The 18,311-nt window shown below is 51.4% G+C and overlaps 1 protein-coding gene across 1 annotated transcript; it reads left to right on the top strand.

Moving 5' to 3' along the window:
- The first annotated feature begins 15,638 nt into the window (after window positions 1-15,638).
- On the top strand, window positions 15,639-16,217 carry ARL4C (ARF like GTPase 4C). Its single transcript, XM_009957926.2, has one exon. It carries the CDS (start codon window positions 15,639-15,641, stop codon window positions 16,215-16,217), a length of 579 nt encoding a protein of 192 aa, XP_009956228.2.
- Window positions 16,218-18,311: the final 2,094 nt, after the last annotated feature.

Raw genomic sequence — 18,311 nt, 5'->3', positions numbered from 1 at the left:
TGTGATTTAAATAACTACTTTTTTTTTATATGATGATCTATTATAGTACTATGTGCTATCCCCCAAAAAATCCTAAATCATCACCTTTTCTTCCCCAGAGGCACATCCATTTTATGTTTTGCTTTCCTTGCTGATGGAAGGAAAAACGCCTGGATGCAGACACTGCTTTATTCAGCCTTAGCTGTGCAAAGTCGCAAACACACGTAATTACAGCTTCAGTGTTCAGCTTGCCTTGGGATTTGCACTCACAAGAAGGGCTGGGCTCCTTTTCTCACATGCTTAAGGAATCAAATAAATGCTTTGGTATGCATGTCATAGAATCAAAAAATCATAGAATGGTTTGGGTTGGAAGGGACCTTAAAGATCATCTAGTTCCAACCCCCCCTGCCATGGGCAGGGACACCTTCCACTAGACCAGGTTGCTCCAAGCCCCATCCAACCTGGCCTTGAACACTGCCAGGGAGGGGGCAGCCACAGCTTCTCTGGGCAACCTGTGCCAGTGCCTCACCACCCTCACAATGAAGAATTTCTTCCTAATATATACAGCACAGACCACTATCCACCGTTACAATTTCATGTGGCCATGAATGACATGGTGAGCCAGAACCTGGGCAGAATCAAGGTCCTCAGTGACACTCCCCCCCCCCCGCCCCCAGGTCCCTGCAAGTGGTGCAGCCCCCCATATCCGAAAGTGGTTGCGATGGGCCAAAGCACCCAGACATCCCGCAGGTGGGAAACGTGGGCACACCATGAGATTGCCAGTGTGCAATGAACAACAGGAGGCTTGCCTGCTGCTGGATATCGCCTCCTCTCCCGACCAAATTTCCTTGCCTAATAATCATGCATCCCTCTGTAGTTTGCCCTAGATGTTGGTGGAGAGACATTGGGGAGACAGAGCCAAGGACTCCCCAAAATCTGCTGCTTCCGAATGTGCAGGTCTGGCAGCAGCCTACTCCGTGCCCCTGGAAGCAATTAATGCCAGCATCAGCCCCAGGGACATGAGCAAGGCCTCAGACACAACCCACTGTTGCCATTGACCCTTTGTCTGGTGTTTGCTCCAGACCCCTACTTGCCCCCTTTCTGCAGAGACTTGAGAGGCATGCAGAGATGCTCAAAATTGTCATGATGCTTTTACCACTATGGGGTTGAGCCCACCCCATCTTCTGCCACCTTCACCTGCAATGGTGTCCCTGTGCACAGCTCCTCTCTTCCCTTTGGGGTCACACCAGCGATGTGAGCCCTTCCTGGCACAAATGCCTCAAGACCTTGCAAAAATGCAAGCAAAATGAGCTTTTGGAAACCTCTGCAGCTCTCCAAAGTCCAGCCAGAACAGGTGACAAGGCAATATTTTTTTAATGCTTTGAAAACGAGGGAGTGCAGATCAGGACTTGACTAAGCAACAGTCATTCGTACTGGCAAGCAGGTCGCAGTAAATGTCTTCTTAAAGAGAAATAGAATTCTTCGAGTATTTCCCTGCAGGTGTTCCTGCTATTCCGTTATTTCCTGATTGCAGCAGCTGACTCACAGCTGGCTCCAGAGGGCTGAAAAAGTTCGGGACGAAAACTAACTGGTCCTGGTGTCTCTGGTGACCTCTACAGAAAATCAGAGCTGGAGTTTTGCGTGTGGGAAGAACAGACGGAATTTGTCAAAGACCTGAAAGTTGGGCCAAGGTCAATAGGATTTAACAGCAAAGATGCTCAGAGCGGGATGGGAAATGAAGGGGGGTCAGGGAAAGGGTAGTGTGTTTCCCTCTTGTTTAAAAAGATGTATAAAAATGAGCATTTTTGTGTTTTCCACAAAAACATGAAGCACCTGACCTTAATTTTGCCCAGTCTTTGAACATAGTTGGTGGGTGACATTCTGGGGGAGAAAAGAATTGGCTTTTTTCTTGAAGGTCCAAGCCCTAGAGTCAAACCCCTCTAAAATGTGAAGTTCAAGCTTCTCAGGTTTACAAGCTTTAGGGTTAAACAGCAGTGACTGACACTGCTACCTGAACTTCCACTAGCAGAGCAGAAGCAAAAGTCAAAGTCAGAAAAGTAAATTTTAAACCCAACAAACCCCGAAATCATGATTTTCTGAGCACTGGCCTGGGGTGGTGGAAGAGGTGGGAGTGATGGATGTGACTTAGGAAGAAGGAGCTGATAGGGGGAAACACATGGCTTCATGCCCCAAACCCAGACAACCCTTTCCCGGCCTAAGCATCCTGTAAGTCCTGTGCAATCCCAGGCTGCCCTTCCTCTGCACCCCGCAATGTATCAAGTACCCCCAGGCAGCAAGTCCAAAAGGTCATTGACTCATTTGATGGGTATCACATCAAATGATGGGACAGCCCTGGGAAGGGCTCAGGCAGGGCTTTTGTCACATAACCTAATGCAGACTTGGGTCTCCTTCAGAGGGAAGGCAGGCAAAGCGGCAGAAAGAGGAGGGGACATCTCTGTATTATTTTTCTTCCCAGACTAGGCTCAGAGCCAACAGTACTTCTGGTATAAATAGTTCAGCATGATGACAGGGACATTTTTTAAAGGAGAACAAATCACCAGACTACTTTTTAGAGCTTCTTTTCTCTAGTCTTAAGTGATGCTAATGAGGGAGGTCAATCCGTTTCCATTTCTCCCTGCTACACAAGCTAGGACATTTATCTCTTTTGACAAGAAAACTCCTAGAGCAGACTTTAATCTTTCAGCTTGCACAGCTAGTATGTCTCTTTCTGGGGAAGAAAATGCCTCCAGAGGCTGTGATGGGATGATACCCAGGGGATGTGTGCAGCACTTCTTCCCCACCACCCTTGCTGCCTGCAATGATCAGCTCAAACACCGCTGCTGTTGGATCCTATGTCTGAGATGCTGCCTTCAAGGTCATCTCGTGGTGTGTTGGGGACATCCCACACTGCAGCAGCCCAGCTCCACTGAGCTGACTAGCAACAGAGCCAGCTACCCACAGGCAGGACAAAGAGGGGATGCTGGCAGTGTCTTCATGCAGGGACTAACATCTTGGCAAGCAGCATGTCAGAGAGGATGACTTGGAGTGACATTGCCTTTCCAGCCTTGATCTCATATCACAATCATATCATATTCCAGTGACCCACACAGGAAGCACTCCCATTTGCAGAAGAGCAGATGCCAGACCATGCCACGTGCCAGATTACATTGGCTATTTGGGTAAAACTCAACATATGTTCCCCTCTGCAGCCAGATCCCTGAAGTTTGGGAGACAGTTCCCAGGGAGACAGCTTTCCTGGGACAATGCTGACTTTCCTTCCTGTTGTGGCAGCTGGAAGCAGCTCAGGAGCTCCCATCCTCAGGGTAGCAAACCTGGGCTCCCAGCTCCTCCTCTATGTGCAATTTAGATGTGTCCTTTTGAAGGACTGGGCTTTTGGGTCTGTTCCCCTGCCCTTTCTCAAGGGCAAAGATTCTGCCTCCTCCAGACAGACTAGATGTTCCCAGGGAGGACTCAAATGAAGCTGGCAGGGGCAAAGCTTAGACAAGAGAAGGTGGCTCCTCAGGGTGCATCTCCTCATGGAAGTACCTGGTGGGTGTTGAAATGTTCCCTGGGCTTAAGGGGAGCTGAAAACGGTTGGATGAGCAACAGTACTTAGGAGATACATTATCCATTCCTGCCCCGTCTTCCCTGTCATTGTAATTTATTTTGGCCACCGGAATATCCACCAAAAGTGTTAAAGTATTTCCAAATGGCTCTACTGGAAAACCAGCTTGTGAGCCCAGCGGTGGTCTGAGTCACAGGCACTCAGATGAGAGGCAGAAGTAAGTGCAGAGCCACTGGTGTGCATGCTGCACCAGATGTTCCCAGGTAGGTGTTTATAGAGGAGAGGCTAAAAATACACAGCATGCCATGGCAGCACCGTTGGGAAAACACGTCAAGAAACATTTTCAGGAGAAGAATATCAGGGTGATGGACATATACCGCCTCTGGGAGCACTTGCTGTGGCCATACGGGCAGGGACTTCTCGCTGCCAGGTGAAGCAATTCAGGGCAGGCCATGTAGAACGGCTTTCATCACCTGTGTAAAGCTTTATTAGAAAATAGCAGTCACTTCTATTTATCCGTGCTGAGCCCTATTACATTTGTCAGGTGAGGTGAGAGCCTGGAAAATGAGAGCTGGCCCCCATCGGGCATCACAGCATCCCTCCCTGTCACCAGAATCTTTCCTCTGCGATTAATAAACATCTTGCTGGTGTGAACATCTCTGAGCGATCTTCCAGGGTCTAAATTGGTTCCCAGACCCTCAGCTGGTTATGGGCATGATTCACACTGGGGGGTTTTGCCTTATTTAATAGGAGAAAGGTGTTTTGCAGGATTCAGCAGTGGTTTTGTTCCAGGCTAAGAAAAAAGCCCTGTGGAGTGATTTATGTTCTCATTCAGTGCAAATTCCTGGCCAAACCATCTTGAAAATGTCATTGTACACCCTCCTGCAGGACTGGCAACACTGAAACATCAAACACCCCAAGACTCTCTTTCAGTTTCTTAAAAATCATGAAGGTTTATTCACTATTAGTGGTTCTTACCTCTCCATTCTGCAACTAGCTCAACAACCGTGAGATTTTTTAGAAAAAGTTGGGATTTTTTTACAAGGAAAGCAAAGATTAACATTTAATCACCTCTCGCAGGGTTTAAGCAGAAGAATATAAAATATTGTAAGCAATACAGTGAGAAACAGTGGTGACATTATCTGTGTTTCAGAAGACCTGTCTTCTTGCTTTATTGTCATAGATTGCTGGTTGATAACAAACCTCTAAGAAATATTAATCTTTGGAAAAAAAAATAAAAAATAAAAGCCTGAAACAACACTAAATTCTCTGGAGCGTTTCCATTTGGTGAATGGGCTCCATGTGCCTGACACTAATTAATTAATCTCCTCAATTTAAATTGCTTCTTCTGCATCCCCAATTTACAGGAAAACTCAGACAAGACCTGAATGCGTAAGAGGGGAAGCTGAATTAGTTTAAGGTATCATTTAGTAGCAGCAACTTTCTGTCTTGTTTTTTTTCTGTCTTCTGTCTCCCAGATTGGGCTCTGTCTCCAGGGATGCAGCAGCCTCTGGGTTAACTATTTTTAATGCACTTGAGGTCAGGGATGTGTGCTGGGTCTGAAGTTGTAGCAAGGGCAGCAGAGACGCAGGCTGGGGCACATGGGTGATCCCCTCCCTGCTGAACCACGCTGGAGTGGCAGAAGCCATGCATGAATCACAGAATCACAGGCTGGCTGAGGTTGGACGGGACATCCAGAGGTCATCTGGCCCAAACCCCCTACTCAAGCCAGGTCGCATACAGCCCGTTGCCCAGGACCATGTCTAGATGGCATTTGAATATCTCCAAGGATGAAGACTCCTCAACCTCCCTGGGCAACCTGGGCCCGTGCTTGGCCACCCTCACAGTGAGAAAGCATTTCCTGGTGTTCAGCGAGAACCTCCAGTGCTTCAGTGTGTGCCCATTGCCTCCTGTTCTGTCACTGGGCACCACTGAACAAAGCCTCGCTCCGTCCTCTTTGCGCTCTCCCTGCAGGTATTTGCATCCCCCTGAGCCTTCTCTTCTCCAGGCTGAACAGCCCCAGCTCCCTCAGCCTTTCCTCATAGGAGGGGTACTCCTGTCCCTTCATCATCTTTGTGGTCCTTCGTTGAACTCTCCCCAGTAAGTCCATGTCTCTCTTGTATCGAGGAGCCCATAACTGGACCCAGCACTCCAGGAGTGGCCTCACCAATGCTGAGTAGAGGAGTAGAGCAGAGGAATCACCTCCCTTGATCTGGCAGCAATACTTGATCTAACGCAGCCCAGGATACCATTTGCTGTCTTTGTAGCAAGGGCACACTGCTGACTCATGGTCGACTTGGTATCCACCAGGACCTCCAGGTCTTTTTCTACAGAGCTGCTTTCCATCTGGGTGACACCCCCCACACACACACACGTCCTGGTGCCTGGCATTGTTCCTCCCAAGTCCTTCCAAGGACTTTGCACTTCTCCTTCTTGAACTTCATGAGGTTCCACATCAGCCCATTTCTCCAGCTTGTTGAGGTCCCTCTGGACAGCACCACGACCCTCTGATGTCATCTGCAAATTTGGTGGGGCTACACTCTGGCCTATCATCCAGATCATTAATAAAGATGTTGAACAGGATCTGATCCAGGATTAACCCCTGAAATGAAACTGCAGCCTGAGCCGGGCAAGTGCGTGGTGACAGGGATCTTTTGGGGCTGGACATGCCCCGCATGTCCCAGAGAGCCCGGTGGTGCTCCATCCATCAGCAGTCAAACGCTTCCCCCTAGCGACACAAGAGCACAAGAGCAAGGGTCCCACCGAGGTGGAACCGCAGCAATCGCAGGCAAATCTACCCCTGCACAGGGCATGGGATTGGTTTGGGTTTTTTGCCTTCAGCCTTTACAAATCAGGCTCTATAAATGCAAATAATCCTTCTGCCGCCCAGCTTCGTGATGCTGTGCAGTTGCTCTGAGGACCGGCAGGTGCTTGAAGTGAAAAGGTCCACTTTCTGAGGAGAATGCATTTGGGTGGTTCATCCGTTCCCCTTCTTGAAAGCCTCGACTAGGTTGATCTCTGCTTGCAAAGAGGGAGTCAGCCCCAAGTAACAGCCTCCTGCAGCTCCCCACAGCCTCATCTGATGGAGCCCCAGCACCTGTTGGTGGGTGACAGTTGCTCCCACATCAGTGGGGACCTTACTGTATGCAGTGGGTTGTCTCTCCCTCCCCTTGGCTGCTTAACTGCAGAATAACAAGCAGGAGCAATGCAAGGAGCTGGGAAGCTGAGAAGTCATCAGCTTCCCCAGGGCATTGCAAAGAGCAATGCCAAGCACATATGGCACAGGCCATCCAGTCAGCACTTCGTGCCTAGGGACAGCCAGGGTGGCTTGGGGACTGATGAGGACATGCAGCAGCAAAAATGTGCAAATGCCATGGGGAAAACACAACCTGGATTGGGTGAGAGGCGGATGTAGCTGCTGGTGGGGAAAGGTTGCCAGCTGGGTAAATGAGGAGCCGACAAATGAGATGGTTTGGGTGCTCTGGGTGCTGCCAACATGGCTGTTTGCTCCCAGGGGACAGGACAGCTCACCTTCCTTCCCCTCCACAGCACATGTGTGTCCTTCTCCACTCTTCACTGCTCAAATCCTTGCTGATTTACACCCTAGTTATGGCTACCAGGGAGCCCCATGGGCCAATTCCTCTCAGGGTGAAAAAGCTGCTGCCTTTCTCAGCAGCAAACAAAACTCTCCATGAGTCAACTCACATCACTTTGCTTTTTTATTCTGCACACCAGCTTTTTGCTTTTACTGACTGAACACCTGAATAAAAGTGTCCAGGAGCCAAACTGCACTTTAAATGTATAGCACATGGAAACACGCGCTTCCCGAGGCGATGATGTATACTTGGATTAGACTCAAAATCTGATGGGAAGGGAAGGGGTGGGAAGAGGAAATGCTTTGCCAGGCCACAGCCTCTAGAGCCACCAAGTGTGAGGGGCTCCTTTGGGCCTCCAAAATCCAAGAGCAAGGCTTGTCTCTGGGCCATCACCAGGTGGCCCTAGAAAACAGCTTTTGCCAGTCTTGCTGAACCTCCCCTGGCTAGTTAAATCAGATTGGTTTTATTTTATTTGCTTTGGTTTTCCGAAAAGCAGGACAGAGGCCAATGTCATCTGCAGTGATCCCTCTTCACCAGCATCTCTGGGAGGTCCTTTTGGCCCTGACACCCTTGGACTGATTTTGGCTCCACTGCCAAGTAGTACAGGGGGATGCTTCTGTGCCACAGGGTATTTGGTATCACACAGGGCTCCTTTGCAGCCCTGTATAGATAGAGGAGTCACTTCTTGGCTCAGCTGCTGCATCTATAGCAGGGACAGCAAGATGCCAGCACTGTGACTGTCACATAGGTGCCCACAGCTGCTGTCTACTTGGCAACTGGAGAGCATCCCAAAGGAGAATTCGTGCAAGGGAGACATTGATTGCAAGGGAGGCATTGATTTGCAAGCCCTTCACTTGCCAGTAAGCACAAGGATGCACCCCAGGGGCTGTCCCCCTCCTTTGGAAATAACACGGCACTACGGGAAAAGCAATTTGAAACGCTGCAGTTAAAGGAGTTTGACTGGGGCTAGGTTATCCATACAAGACCATGTACCTGGAGCATGAACCTGGGGGCAGGATGGGTTTGGTGGCTGAGCACTGCTCCGGGATGGAGGCTATCTGGATTAATATCTGCAAAAAGACCCCCTGCATCAGCCTGGGCTTTGTCTTTCTGTGTCGACAGGCTCCAGCTGTGAAGCTCAAGCAGGGGAAGATGCTTCCTTGTTCCAGGTCCCGTGCCTGTCCCTCACCTGGCACCAGGGCGATGAAGAGCTGGCTATCTGGGATGCCTTAAGAAATTCCTGCCACAGTTTTTCATCCACTTCTCCAGCCAGCTAGAGGAGCTTAGGTTAGTAAATATGAAAGGCCAAAAGAGGGCCTCAGATTCCTTCCCCAGCCCAGCAAACATAGGTACTGGCTCGCAGAAATATGCAGCCAGGACCAGAACACCAGCCCTCGGCACCCACAGCTCTGAGCCACAGGGTTTCTCTCATCTTCCGGCTATTGAGTGTCACAACCATCAGCATGGACTTCCCACAGTTTGATCGCAAAGCCCCAAACCGGACTCCTTCCCAGGTCATGTCCCCCTGTGGTGACCTTCCCAAGGTCGATCTATTCTTTGTGTTCATCTCCCAACTCGCCTGCCTTCCTTTCCTGGGGGAGGGGGGGAGCATCCCTCTGCGAGAAATCACCCAGTGGCTGATAAGCATTGCTTGGGCTGTAATTTCAGCCGGGTGATGTGAATACACAGCTCCAGCCCAATTTCTACACTTCATTACATGGTCCAGACTCCACTTGATTGAAATACAGCTTTGCTGCACTGAGCTGCCTCTTGGATTGGCAGGCAGGTAATGTTCAGCACAATATGAAAGCCTATCGGCGGGGTATCACTGTCCCTTCACCACTGTGCCTGGAAGATGCTAAGCAGAGTGGTCATTCCCCAGGCCCCAGAACCTTGGGCACATCTTGCCGTGATGGAGGCAATAATTGATGCTGCACTTACACCTCTGCCTCTCAGAAGAAAACAGCCAGCTGGGAACAGGCGTGTTTGCCCAGGGCACAGCCTTGAAACTGGGATGTCCTCTCCCCTGCACTGCCCACAGTGCCTGGGGGGGCAGTGGGGATGCTCCCTGTCCCCTGCCAGCCAGCCCCGGACTAGTATCATCCTTCCAGGCTTGAGGCTTTGGTTTACTTAAGCTGTTGCTATATGGGGAGTTTGGGGCTGGTTTGCAGGAAAAGCTGGCGTGCATTAGTCTGGTGTGGATTAGTGGCTGAAATCTGACCTCCTACATGATCCTGGTGCATTTTTTCCTCTAAATTAGGCTCCAGATAACTAAAGTAGCTGTAAACAACTGTAGACCAGCTAAACACAGGTAAACCAGCTCAGAGGAGGATTTTCCCCTCTGGCCATGGAGCAGCCATTTAAGGGGAAAAAAAAAAAAAAAAAAAAAAAAAAAAAAAAGAAGCACAGGCAGCAAATAAAGTGCTCCAACATTTTTGGGGGCTAAGCAGAAATTTGTGGTGCAAATCACCCGAGGAGGCAATTTGAGATGCTGGCATGCTGCTGGAGAGCACTGGGTGATTCATGAGCCCTAAATCTCCACTAGCCCCGTCTTTGCCGTGCTCGCAGCTCGGTAGGCTCTGAGATTTACTGCCCTGGGAATGGGTGCTGGGAAATTGAGGGCTTTTCTAAGCCTTTTGCTTATCACTGGCAGCAAGGCTAATTCACTTTTCTTCTTTTTTTTTTTTTTTTTTTTTTTTAATTGAGACAGAGTGTCACTGAAAATTATAGGGTGAAATCTGCATCTCTGACACCTTCCCCAGGCAAAACCGCCTGCAGCCTTGGGCAGGAATTTTACCAGGATAGGAAGTGGCTGAGACCCAGCATTATTTAGGACAGGAATGAGGGAGGGATGTGCCACCATGTGCTTGCAGACAAACCTGAACCACGCTATACATCATACCTCTGTGTGCTTAACCCTCCCCCATTCAGCATCCTTCCTCATATGTGGAAGTGTTTTAGCCTTCCTTTGAGTTTCTAGGCTGCCACCATATGGGGTTACACAGCTCCAAAGGAGCCCACCCACACTGACTGGTCACAGGGATGTTCAGTGTGTACCCCAGCATAGGACACCCTGCCAGGGACAGGTCCAGGTGGGTGCAGGTACTTCCCCCCAAAACCAATGCAGTGTCCTGGGGTAATGAAACCAGCAGGCTTTCAGTCTCCTCTCCTTTGGCCCCAGGATGCTTGTGAGCACAAAAGAAGTGTTTCAGAGCAGTTATTTACCCAGCTGGAAGCCAGGGAGGGACGAGAGGTTGTTCCCCTCCAGGCACTGCTTGTGCAAAGGGTGTTGGGGGTCTGGTATCCTGGCTCATCCAGGTGGGAGAAAAGGGTTGCATCCCCCTTGCCCTCAGCCCAGGAGGCATCCCAGCCACCCCTAGATGTGTCCTTGGCAAAGCAGAGATGAGAGGATGGAGCAGCTGTTCCCAGAAAACATATATTTTCCTCTGGGGTCCCCATGGGAGACTGCCCCGGCTCCAACTTGGGCTTCACCAGGGTTTCCTTCCCCTCCTGAAAGCTCTGCTTTGTCCAGCAGCCATGGCCCCAGGGGCCGGGAGGTGCTCAGAGATGAAGGACCAGCAAAATACCCCTGCCAGCAATGTCCCTGTCACTCTTCTGAGAGCAGTGGGCAACTGAGGTCCATGGAGTCCCAGATGCAGCAGATAAACCTTAAGGCTGCTGAAACCTCAACCCCTACAATGATTGAAGGAGGACATCCTGCTTTCCTCACTCTCCGCACATAGGATTTTATTCCAAGCATCCAAGCAATCAGTTAGGACATCCAAACCAGAGAGTAGATGTTAAGGGAGAAATGTAAGTGCTGTTTTGCTCCATCCGGTGTGTGACAGCCCCGTGTCCACTCCCAGTGTCCTCAGCTGCAGCGGTTGGACTTGCACTGTGAGAACGATGTCTGCCATCTTAGCAAATCGCGGGAACAAAAGCAGAGAGCTTGCTTCCTTTGTCTCTGCCTGCTCAAGTCAGGCAGATGTTTTGATCCTCCTGTCGAATTTCATGGGTTGAAGGGGGAAAAGTGACAGGCAGAGTTAGGGCTGCAATACAAGCATAGCACAAAGAGAGTGATTTTTGGTGAAAATCTCAGCCTAACCTACCAGAAAACCTTTGTGCTCACCTTGCTTTAGCCTGCAAGTCTGTACTTGGTCTATGTGAGTTTACAGAGGACATTTCCAGGCAGGTTCACACCGAGGAGATTCCTTTTTATCCAGCAAAAATCGGTAAGCTGTGGCATTCTGCCCCAGGATACTGAGAAGGCTAAAAGCTTGTAAAGCTTCCTAGCGGGTTTGTACAAATTCATGGAGGAAAAAACCCACCAAAAATTATAATACACATCTGCCCTGGTCTTGTGCTCCTCCAACTGCCTCCAGTCCTGGATGCTTACAGACACGATGCTGGGCTAGATGGATTTCGTGCTGCCTTGGTAAGGCTGTTTTCACATCAACTCCTTTAGAGGAAGATTTTGTACTTCCTCAGTTTGTGGCTGTTTTAGCATTTCCGGGGGATGAGGCTGTAAAGTCGGCTTTAAGCTGGTCCTTGAAGGACTGTGCTTGGCCTGAGGAGGCATCTGAGGTCATGAACTGGAGCTGAGCTGCTGTGCTGCAGATGAACGGATTATTTCTCACTTCTGCATTAGGGGCTCTGTGGATTCAGTCATTTCTCCTCTATGCTGCTGCTTTTATCCGTCCCTCCATCCCTCCCTTCACACACCCCTCCATCCCTCCCTGCACACCTCCTTCCATCCTCCAACTGCCCAGAAGCTCATGGAGACATCTCTGAGCCACAAGACCTCCTTGACCCATGCCCTGAGAGCCTGCATGCTCAAATGGGCAGGAGCAGGCAGGGATGGAGGGCCCCATGGGACACCAACCCTCCCAGCACAAGGTTGAACACACAACTTGTGGGTGACACAAAGCATAGAAAAACACCCAAGAGAGGCTGTCTCCAGAAACCACTCAAGAAGCTGGTAGCAGAGGTGTGAATTGAGCACTTAGAGGGATAATCTAGTGTGAAATATTCAGTATCTATCTCTCTCTCATTATTCCCCTGTGCCCCTTTGCTCTCCCCCATTAACCCTTTCAGTGGGGGTACCTAGCTGTATCACCCTGCTTCTGCAGCCCCACAGAATAAAACACTGCCTTTCCCAGGAAGAAGGAGTCCCATTAAATCCCTGCTGTTCTTTTCCCTCAGAGTTAATATCCAAAAGGCTCCTACGGGACTCATAGGCTATTCAGCCCTTAATGATCCTGCATTACTTGGCCTTGTTATCCAGTGAGTGGGCTGGAAGGTCCTTGGAAAGGAAGAGAGTGGATGAAGGCAGAAAGGACAGTGGCACAAGAAAAGGATGCTGACCACAACAAGCGAAGGTAAACTGACCCCAAAAAGCCTCCCCAAGGGCTTTCTCCCACCATCAGGGCTCACAAACAGGGATGAGACTTTCCTTACCCACGAAACTCTGGCAGAAGAGGGGAGCAGCCCCCTCTAAGCCAGCTGGAGACGCCGGTCTCGCGCCTTGTCCCACCATCTGCTGTTGGAGAGGTGGCTGTTGTGGTTCTGGCTCTCAGCGCAGCCCTCAAGCTGTTACGGCATCCTAGGCATTAGTCATGGGATGTTATTAATTAGCCTCAGTGATCCCCAAGAACGGGAGCAGCCCTAATTACAGCCCTCACCTGTTAATTTTGTTTGGGCTGGTGTCTGTTTTTGATGCAGAAACAAAAGGGAGCAAGTTAAGTCAAGTGATGCTATTCAGAAGGAAGGGGAGGGAGAGAGGATCCTGGATGCTCCGGGAGTTGGGATGCTCTCTGCAAACCAATCACCCCCCCTCCAAGTCACCGGTTTTGCCTGAAACCGCTGGCAAAAGCTGCTGCTTCGAGGTTTTGCTTTGCCTGGGTGATAAGGGGCTAATTGGATGCAGATCAAAAGTCACTATTATGGATAATCTGTGAGTGGGCCATGGAAGCATGGGAAGCATCCTTCCATTGTCTCTGGTCAGGGCGCCAGTGGATGTGTGGAGGCTCCAGCCCTTTGTGTTTCACCCCCAAAATATGAAAAAGGATACTTTGAAGTGCAAGATGAGCTGGGTGAAGGGAGATGGGATGGCAGAGGGTGGGGGGGAGCTGTGAAGAAAGAATTGCCATGTCTGAAAACGTTACTATGGCAGCAACAGTCTTCTTGCTGCTGGAGGGAAATGTTGGGGACCAGTGAGGTCCCTTTGTCAGACACCCATTTAGATGCTAATGCTGGCTTTAACCTTGGCTGCTTAACCTTGATATGATGGAAAGTGAGGGAGAAAAAGCAGGGTGGGGCTTATGGAAAAGATGGGTTTCCTCTCCCTAAATTTGCCACTGAATGGACGATGGGGCAGACTCCTCTTAGCTGCGATTAACACTGTTATTTCTGCGCTTAATATTCAGAGGAGGTCTTAACAGCTTATTTATGGATATCTGGCATTAGCTGCAGCATAATTCACCACTGCGGCGCTCCTGTTTATCTCCATCCCCGGGGGATCATCTGATATAAGGCCGTTTTTCAGAACACCCCCTAGGTTTGATCAGGCTGTCTATCTAATCTCGCCTTTATTTATAACCTGCAATCAATGCTGGGATGAAAAAAGGAGGGGTGCAGAGGAGGGAAGTCTCTCCTTTGGACTTTGGGTGTTGGAGAGGGAAAGAAATATTGGTGGCCTGTTTAGTAAAGGGAGCCTTTCGACCTGGGGCTCAAATCTGTCTTCGGGAGCTGGGATGGAGGAGGAGGGAAGGAAAGGGTTAGAAGTGATGGGAAAGGGGGAATTCCCCCGGGAGCGCTGCTTGGCCACAAAACACCGAGGACTGAAACAGCATCTCCTGCGCAGGGCCTGACACTCCTGGATCTCAGCATTAGCTCACAGCCCAAAGGTAAATTCCAGAAACTTATTGCACCCACATCACCCACTAATTCTGGGGGCAGCCCGGGTTGCACTTGCCTTGGGATTATCTCTCACGGCAGCGTTCAAGAAAGCTTTTGCTGGAGCAATTCCGGCAGAAGAGCCGAGAGTGGTGCTGGATCTGCTGGTGACACCATTCACCGATTTGACCTTATTCTTCTATTTCTGGCATTTTAACTCTCCAGCTCCTGGAATCAGGGGCACACTCACAACTTTGTCTACTTGCTCTTATTACCTTTATATGGTCGCAGAGAAAAACCTGAGCTCAAAGGCCAGCTGATTAGGACAATGCTGGTGCACAAAACATTTTCATTTTCCAGCCCGTACAACACCTATGCCTCACTTTTTGAATGGCTGTGCAGAGCGTGGAGGCGATGCCACCTCACACATGCCAAGGAGCATTTCTCCCAGCTGCACACTGCAAGGAACAGAGCTCCCTACACTTTTCACACTGTCACCGTATGGTGATTTCCATCAAAACAGCACCCAGTGTCACCTCTGGAGACCGTCACGGCGAGCTGCCTGTATTTTTAACGATGGCATGTGTTCGCATGTAGTCTTATCTCCACGCAAAGCCACAATGTGCATCCTTGGGATGAAATATGAATATGAGAAATGATCCCACTCCAGCCTGACAACCCTTACTGCACGCTGCGTGGTGAAAGCATCTTAAATTAAAAGCAGTATCTGTCTTCTGCAGTACGCTTCCTTCTCCGGGGCTTTCTAGTTAAGCTGTCAGATACAGTTGATACTTATTTTACAAATGCTGTAAAAGAGGGAATGGGTAACGTAGGAACAGCCCTGCTGCCGCTCTTTGGCTCAGCACTAAATGCGATGGCAAAGAGCAGGGCAGAGCACGCAGCATAGTTGGCTTCCTTGGCCCCATGCTCGCCTCGAAGTGTCTTCCAGGAGATGCTCCGTGGCTTGGGGTGCTGAGTCGTGCTGGGCCCCGGGGGGGGGGGGGCATGGAGACCTCAGGGGCTTCAGCACGGGTTGAGAGGACTTGTGAAGGGTGAGATGCAAACAATATCTACCGCGTAGGGTCTCCTCTGCCCTGGGTTCAGCGCAGGTGAGGTTTTCCCCTCTCAGCACCTATTTTTAGGGTTTGTTTTTTTTTTTTCATGACTTCTGTGCTCGGCGCTGCTGGAAGCCGTAGGCATCACCGAGCTTTCACCACAGGGAGAAGCGCTCCCAGGGGCCCCCCAGCGCCGGGGCGCAGCAGCTTCACGCGTCCCTCCGGCGGTGCAGGCAGCGAGGGCGGCGCAGGCAGCGGGGGCGGCGCAGGCAGCGGCGGGTGGGGGGGCGTGTGCAGGCAGCGGGGGAAGGGGGGCGGGCAGGTGTGGGTGCAGGCAGGGAGGGGCGGAGCCGGCGGAAGGCGGCGGCGCGGCCCCTCCTCCCGGGCGGGGCGGTGGCCGGCAGTCCGCCGCGCGCTGCCGCCGCGTGGAGCCGCGCTGCCCGTCCCGCTGCCTGCGCCCGCAGCCCAGCTCGCCCCGGAGCCGTGCCCCTGCGGGCCGGCGGCGCGGGGATGGGCGCGGTGCTGTGAGGGCGGCGCGGAGCCGTGGCCATGGGGAACATCTCCTCCAACATCTCCGCTTTCCAGTCCTTGCACATCGTCATGCTCGGCCTGGACTCGGCGGGGAAGACCACGGTGCTTTACCGGTTGAAGTTCAACGAGTTCGTCAACACGGTGCCCACCATCGGTTTCAACACGGAGAAGATCCGGCTGAGCAACGGGACGGCCAAGGGCATCAGCTGCCACTTTTGGGACGTGGGTGGGCAGGAGAAGCTACGCCCGCTCTGGAAGTCTTACAGCCGCTGCACCGATGGCATCATTTACGTGGTGGACTCAGTGGACGTGGACCGGCTGGAGGAGGCCAAAACAGAGCTGCACAAGGTGACCAAGTTCGCCGAGAACCAGGGCACCCCGCTGCTGGTCATCGCCAACAAGCAGGACCTGCCCAAATCTCTGCCGGTGGCCGAGATCGAGAAGCAGCTGGCTCTCCACGAGCTGACCCCTTCTACCACCTACCACATCCAGCCCGCCTGCGCCATCATCGGCGAGGGGCTCACGGAGGGCATGGACAAGCTCTACGAGATGATCCTGAAGCGGAGGAAGTCCCTCAAGCAGAAGAAGAAGCGGTAGAAGCCCCGCAGAAGCGGGGAGGGATGGGGAGGCAGACAAAGGAACCGAGGGGGAGAGAACCAAAGCGATTCTTTTTGGTTTAATTGTTGTTATAATATTTTTCCCCCTTTTTTTTTAAACACACCCTCCCACTCCTCCCCCTCCCCCCACCCTCCTTCTTTCCAAATGAAAAGACAATAGTGGTGATAACAAAGCCGCTTCTGCCACCCAAACCCAGATCCCGGCGGGGAAGAGCCGAGATCTCCGCTCTTCTACCGCCCCTTTCCGTGGACCACCATGCTCCCAAGGGCCCGATCCGGACCTCCCGGGCCGGGCTGGAGACGTTCTAACGGGGCGAGACCCCTTCCCGTCCTTCGGGACCACCGACCTTTTGTGTGCCGGGGGGGCTAACAGGGCAGGACCCTGTTGAAGTGCGTTTGAGAGAAGCCCAGCCTGCTTCTGGATCTTTAATGTGTGCATTTTGGGGAGGGATGGGTGCTCGGGGGGAAGGGGAGGGGATGAAGTCAGCGGTGAGGGGGCTTCTAGCTGCGCTCCGGTGCCTGCCCGCATCTCTCCCCCGCCTTTGTCGGTGGAAGGGGTGTCTAAAGCGGGAGGGGAGGGGGGGTTGGACCAGCACAAAATGTCTATGGGTGATGACAACCCCTCAGCCGCCCCGGCTGGTGTTTTAGGGCGTGGATGGGTGCAGACCAAGGACAGGCAGCGTTACAGAGGTGTAGGACTGCGGCGCCGGGGGTGCTTAGCAGCTGCTTACTGGTACTGAGCTTTAAGATGTGTGCTTAGGAAAAAAAGAAAAAGGCAAGGGTTTGAGGGTAAACGCTGCTGGAAGTGTTGGGGTGGTGGTTTTCCAGGAGTCTCCCTTCTCAAAGGCTTCATTGTGTCGTCTGGTGAAGCAGAGCCCCGAGCAGGGCTTTATTGTGCCCAGGCAAAGGCATGCTCCAAGGTGCTAATTTCCTCCCTTTGGGGTGATCCAAACTAGGGGTTATTTAAAAAGAAAAAAAACCCAACAAACAAACACAAAAGGCAAGCTTCATGGTACTGGCCACCATGCTGCCCTGTGGTCGGTGCAGGAGGTCAGGGCAGCACTTACTAAACATGGGGTTTTGGGGGGTCAGGGCAGGGTGGGCAGATGGATGGATGGATGGATGGACGGCTGCTGGCACTGCCCGCTGAGATGGCCAGAGCTTGCGAAATCTCTGCTGGAAAGGGACTCGGCAGTGCCGGGAAGAAGACAGGGTGGTGTGAAGAGACATGGGGGGGGGGGGAGGTGTGCGTGAAGAGGGAAGGGTGACATAGTGGGGTGTTAGTTTTTTATAAAGATTTAAGCCTGATTCAAAGCAGAGAGCCCCTTGCTGCCAGCAGCAGCTTGTGGGCTGCCACTGCCTGCTTGAGTGCCCGGGGCAGGGTCAGGCCTCGCTGTTGTCCTTCTACAGGTGAGCATTTTGGTACCTGGGTGGGACTGGGGATCGAAAGGCATTTGCTGTCTGTTTTGGCCTGGGATCTGGCTCTCTGAAGGAGAAAAACCAGGGTCCTGGCTTTCCACGCTGCCCATGGAGCAGAAGCAGGCAGCCCTTGGGGGCCAAATACCCTGAGTTTTGAGCCACGCAGTCTGGCAGGATGTTCTGGTGATTTTACACCAGCCTTCTCATTTGAAAACCCCTTCCCAGAGCAGCCAAGGACAAACCACCAAGCAGACGGAAGAAAAATGTCCTTTGGATTTCAGGGAGTTGATTCTCCCCTTGCAGTGATGAGCATGGCACCTTCCAAATAGCGGGTTTTTTTGTTAGGAAACAAATGTTGCAGCCAAGTAGTATTTCTCTTCTTGCAGGATTTAAGTTCCCAACATGAGTCTTGACTTGAGCGCTGAGTGAATGGGCTGGTCCCATCAGTTCAGGTGGCTCTGTTCCCGCTTCCTTGGGTTTTCTTTGCTTTGTCTTCACCTCCAACACTTTAGTACTTGCTGTTGAGAGAGGAAAAAAAATATTTATTTTTGATGCCACAGAAGCCACATGTATTAACCCTTTTTTGGAGAGCAACCCATTTTAAAGGCAAAATGTGAAGCCATGTTTTCCCCATCAGCTCAAAAGCAATCAGGTT

The sequence above is a fragment of the Leptosomus discolor genome, chromosome 5, assembly GCF_034619465.1.
Source record: "Leptosomus discolor isolate bLepDis1 chromosome 5, bLepDis1.hap2, whole genome shotgun sequence".
Taxonomy (NCBI): Eukaryota; Metazoa; Chordata; class Aves; order Leptosomiformes; family Leptosomidae; genus Leptosomus; species Leptosomus discolor.
This window is presented reverse-complemented; position numbering and strand designations above follow the sequence as displayed.

What these genes read in the sequence shown, in the direction of transcription:
- ARL4C (XM_009957926.2), top strand. Translation starts at nt 15,639, where the DNA reads ATGGGGAACATCTCCTCCAACATCTCCGCTTTCCAGTCCTTGCACATC.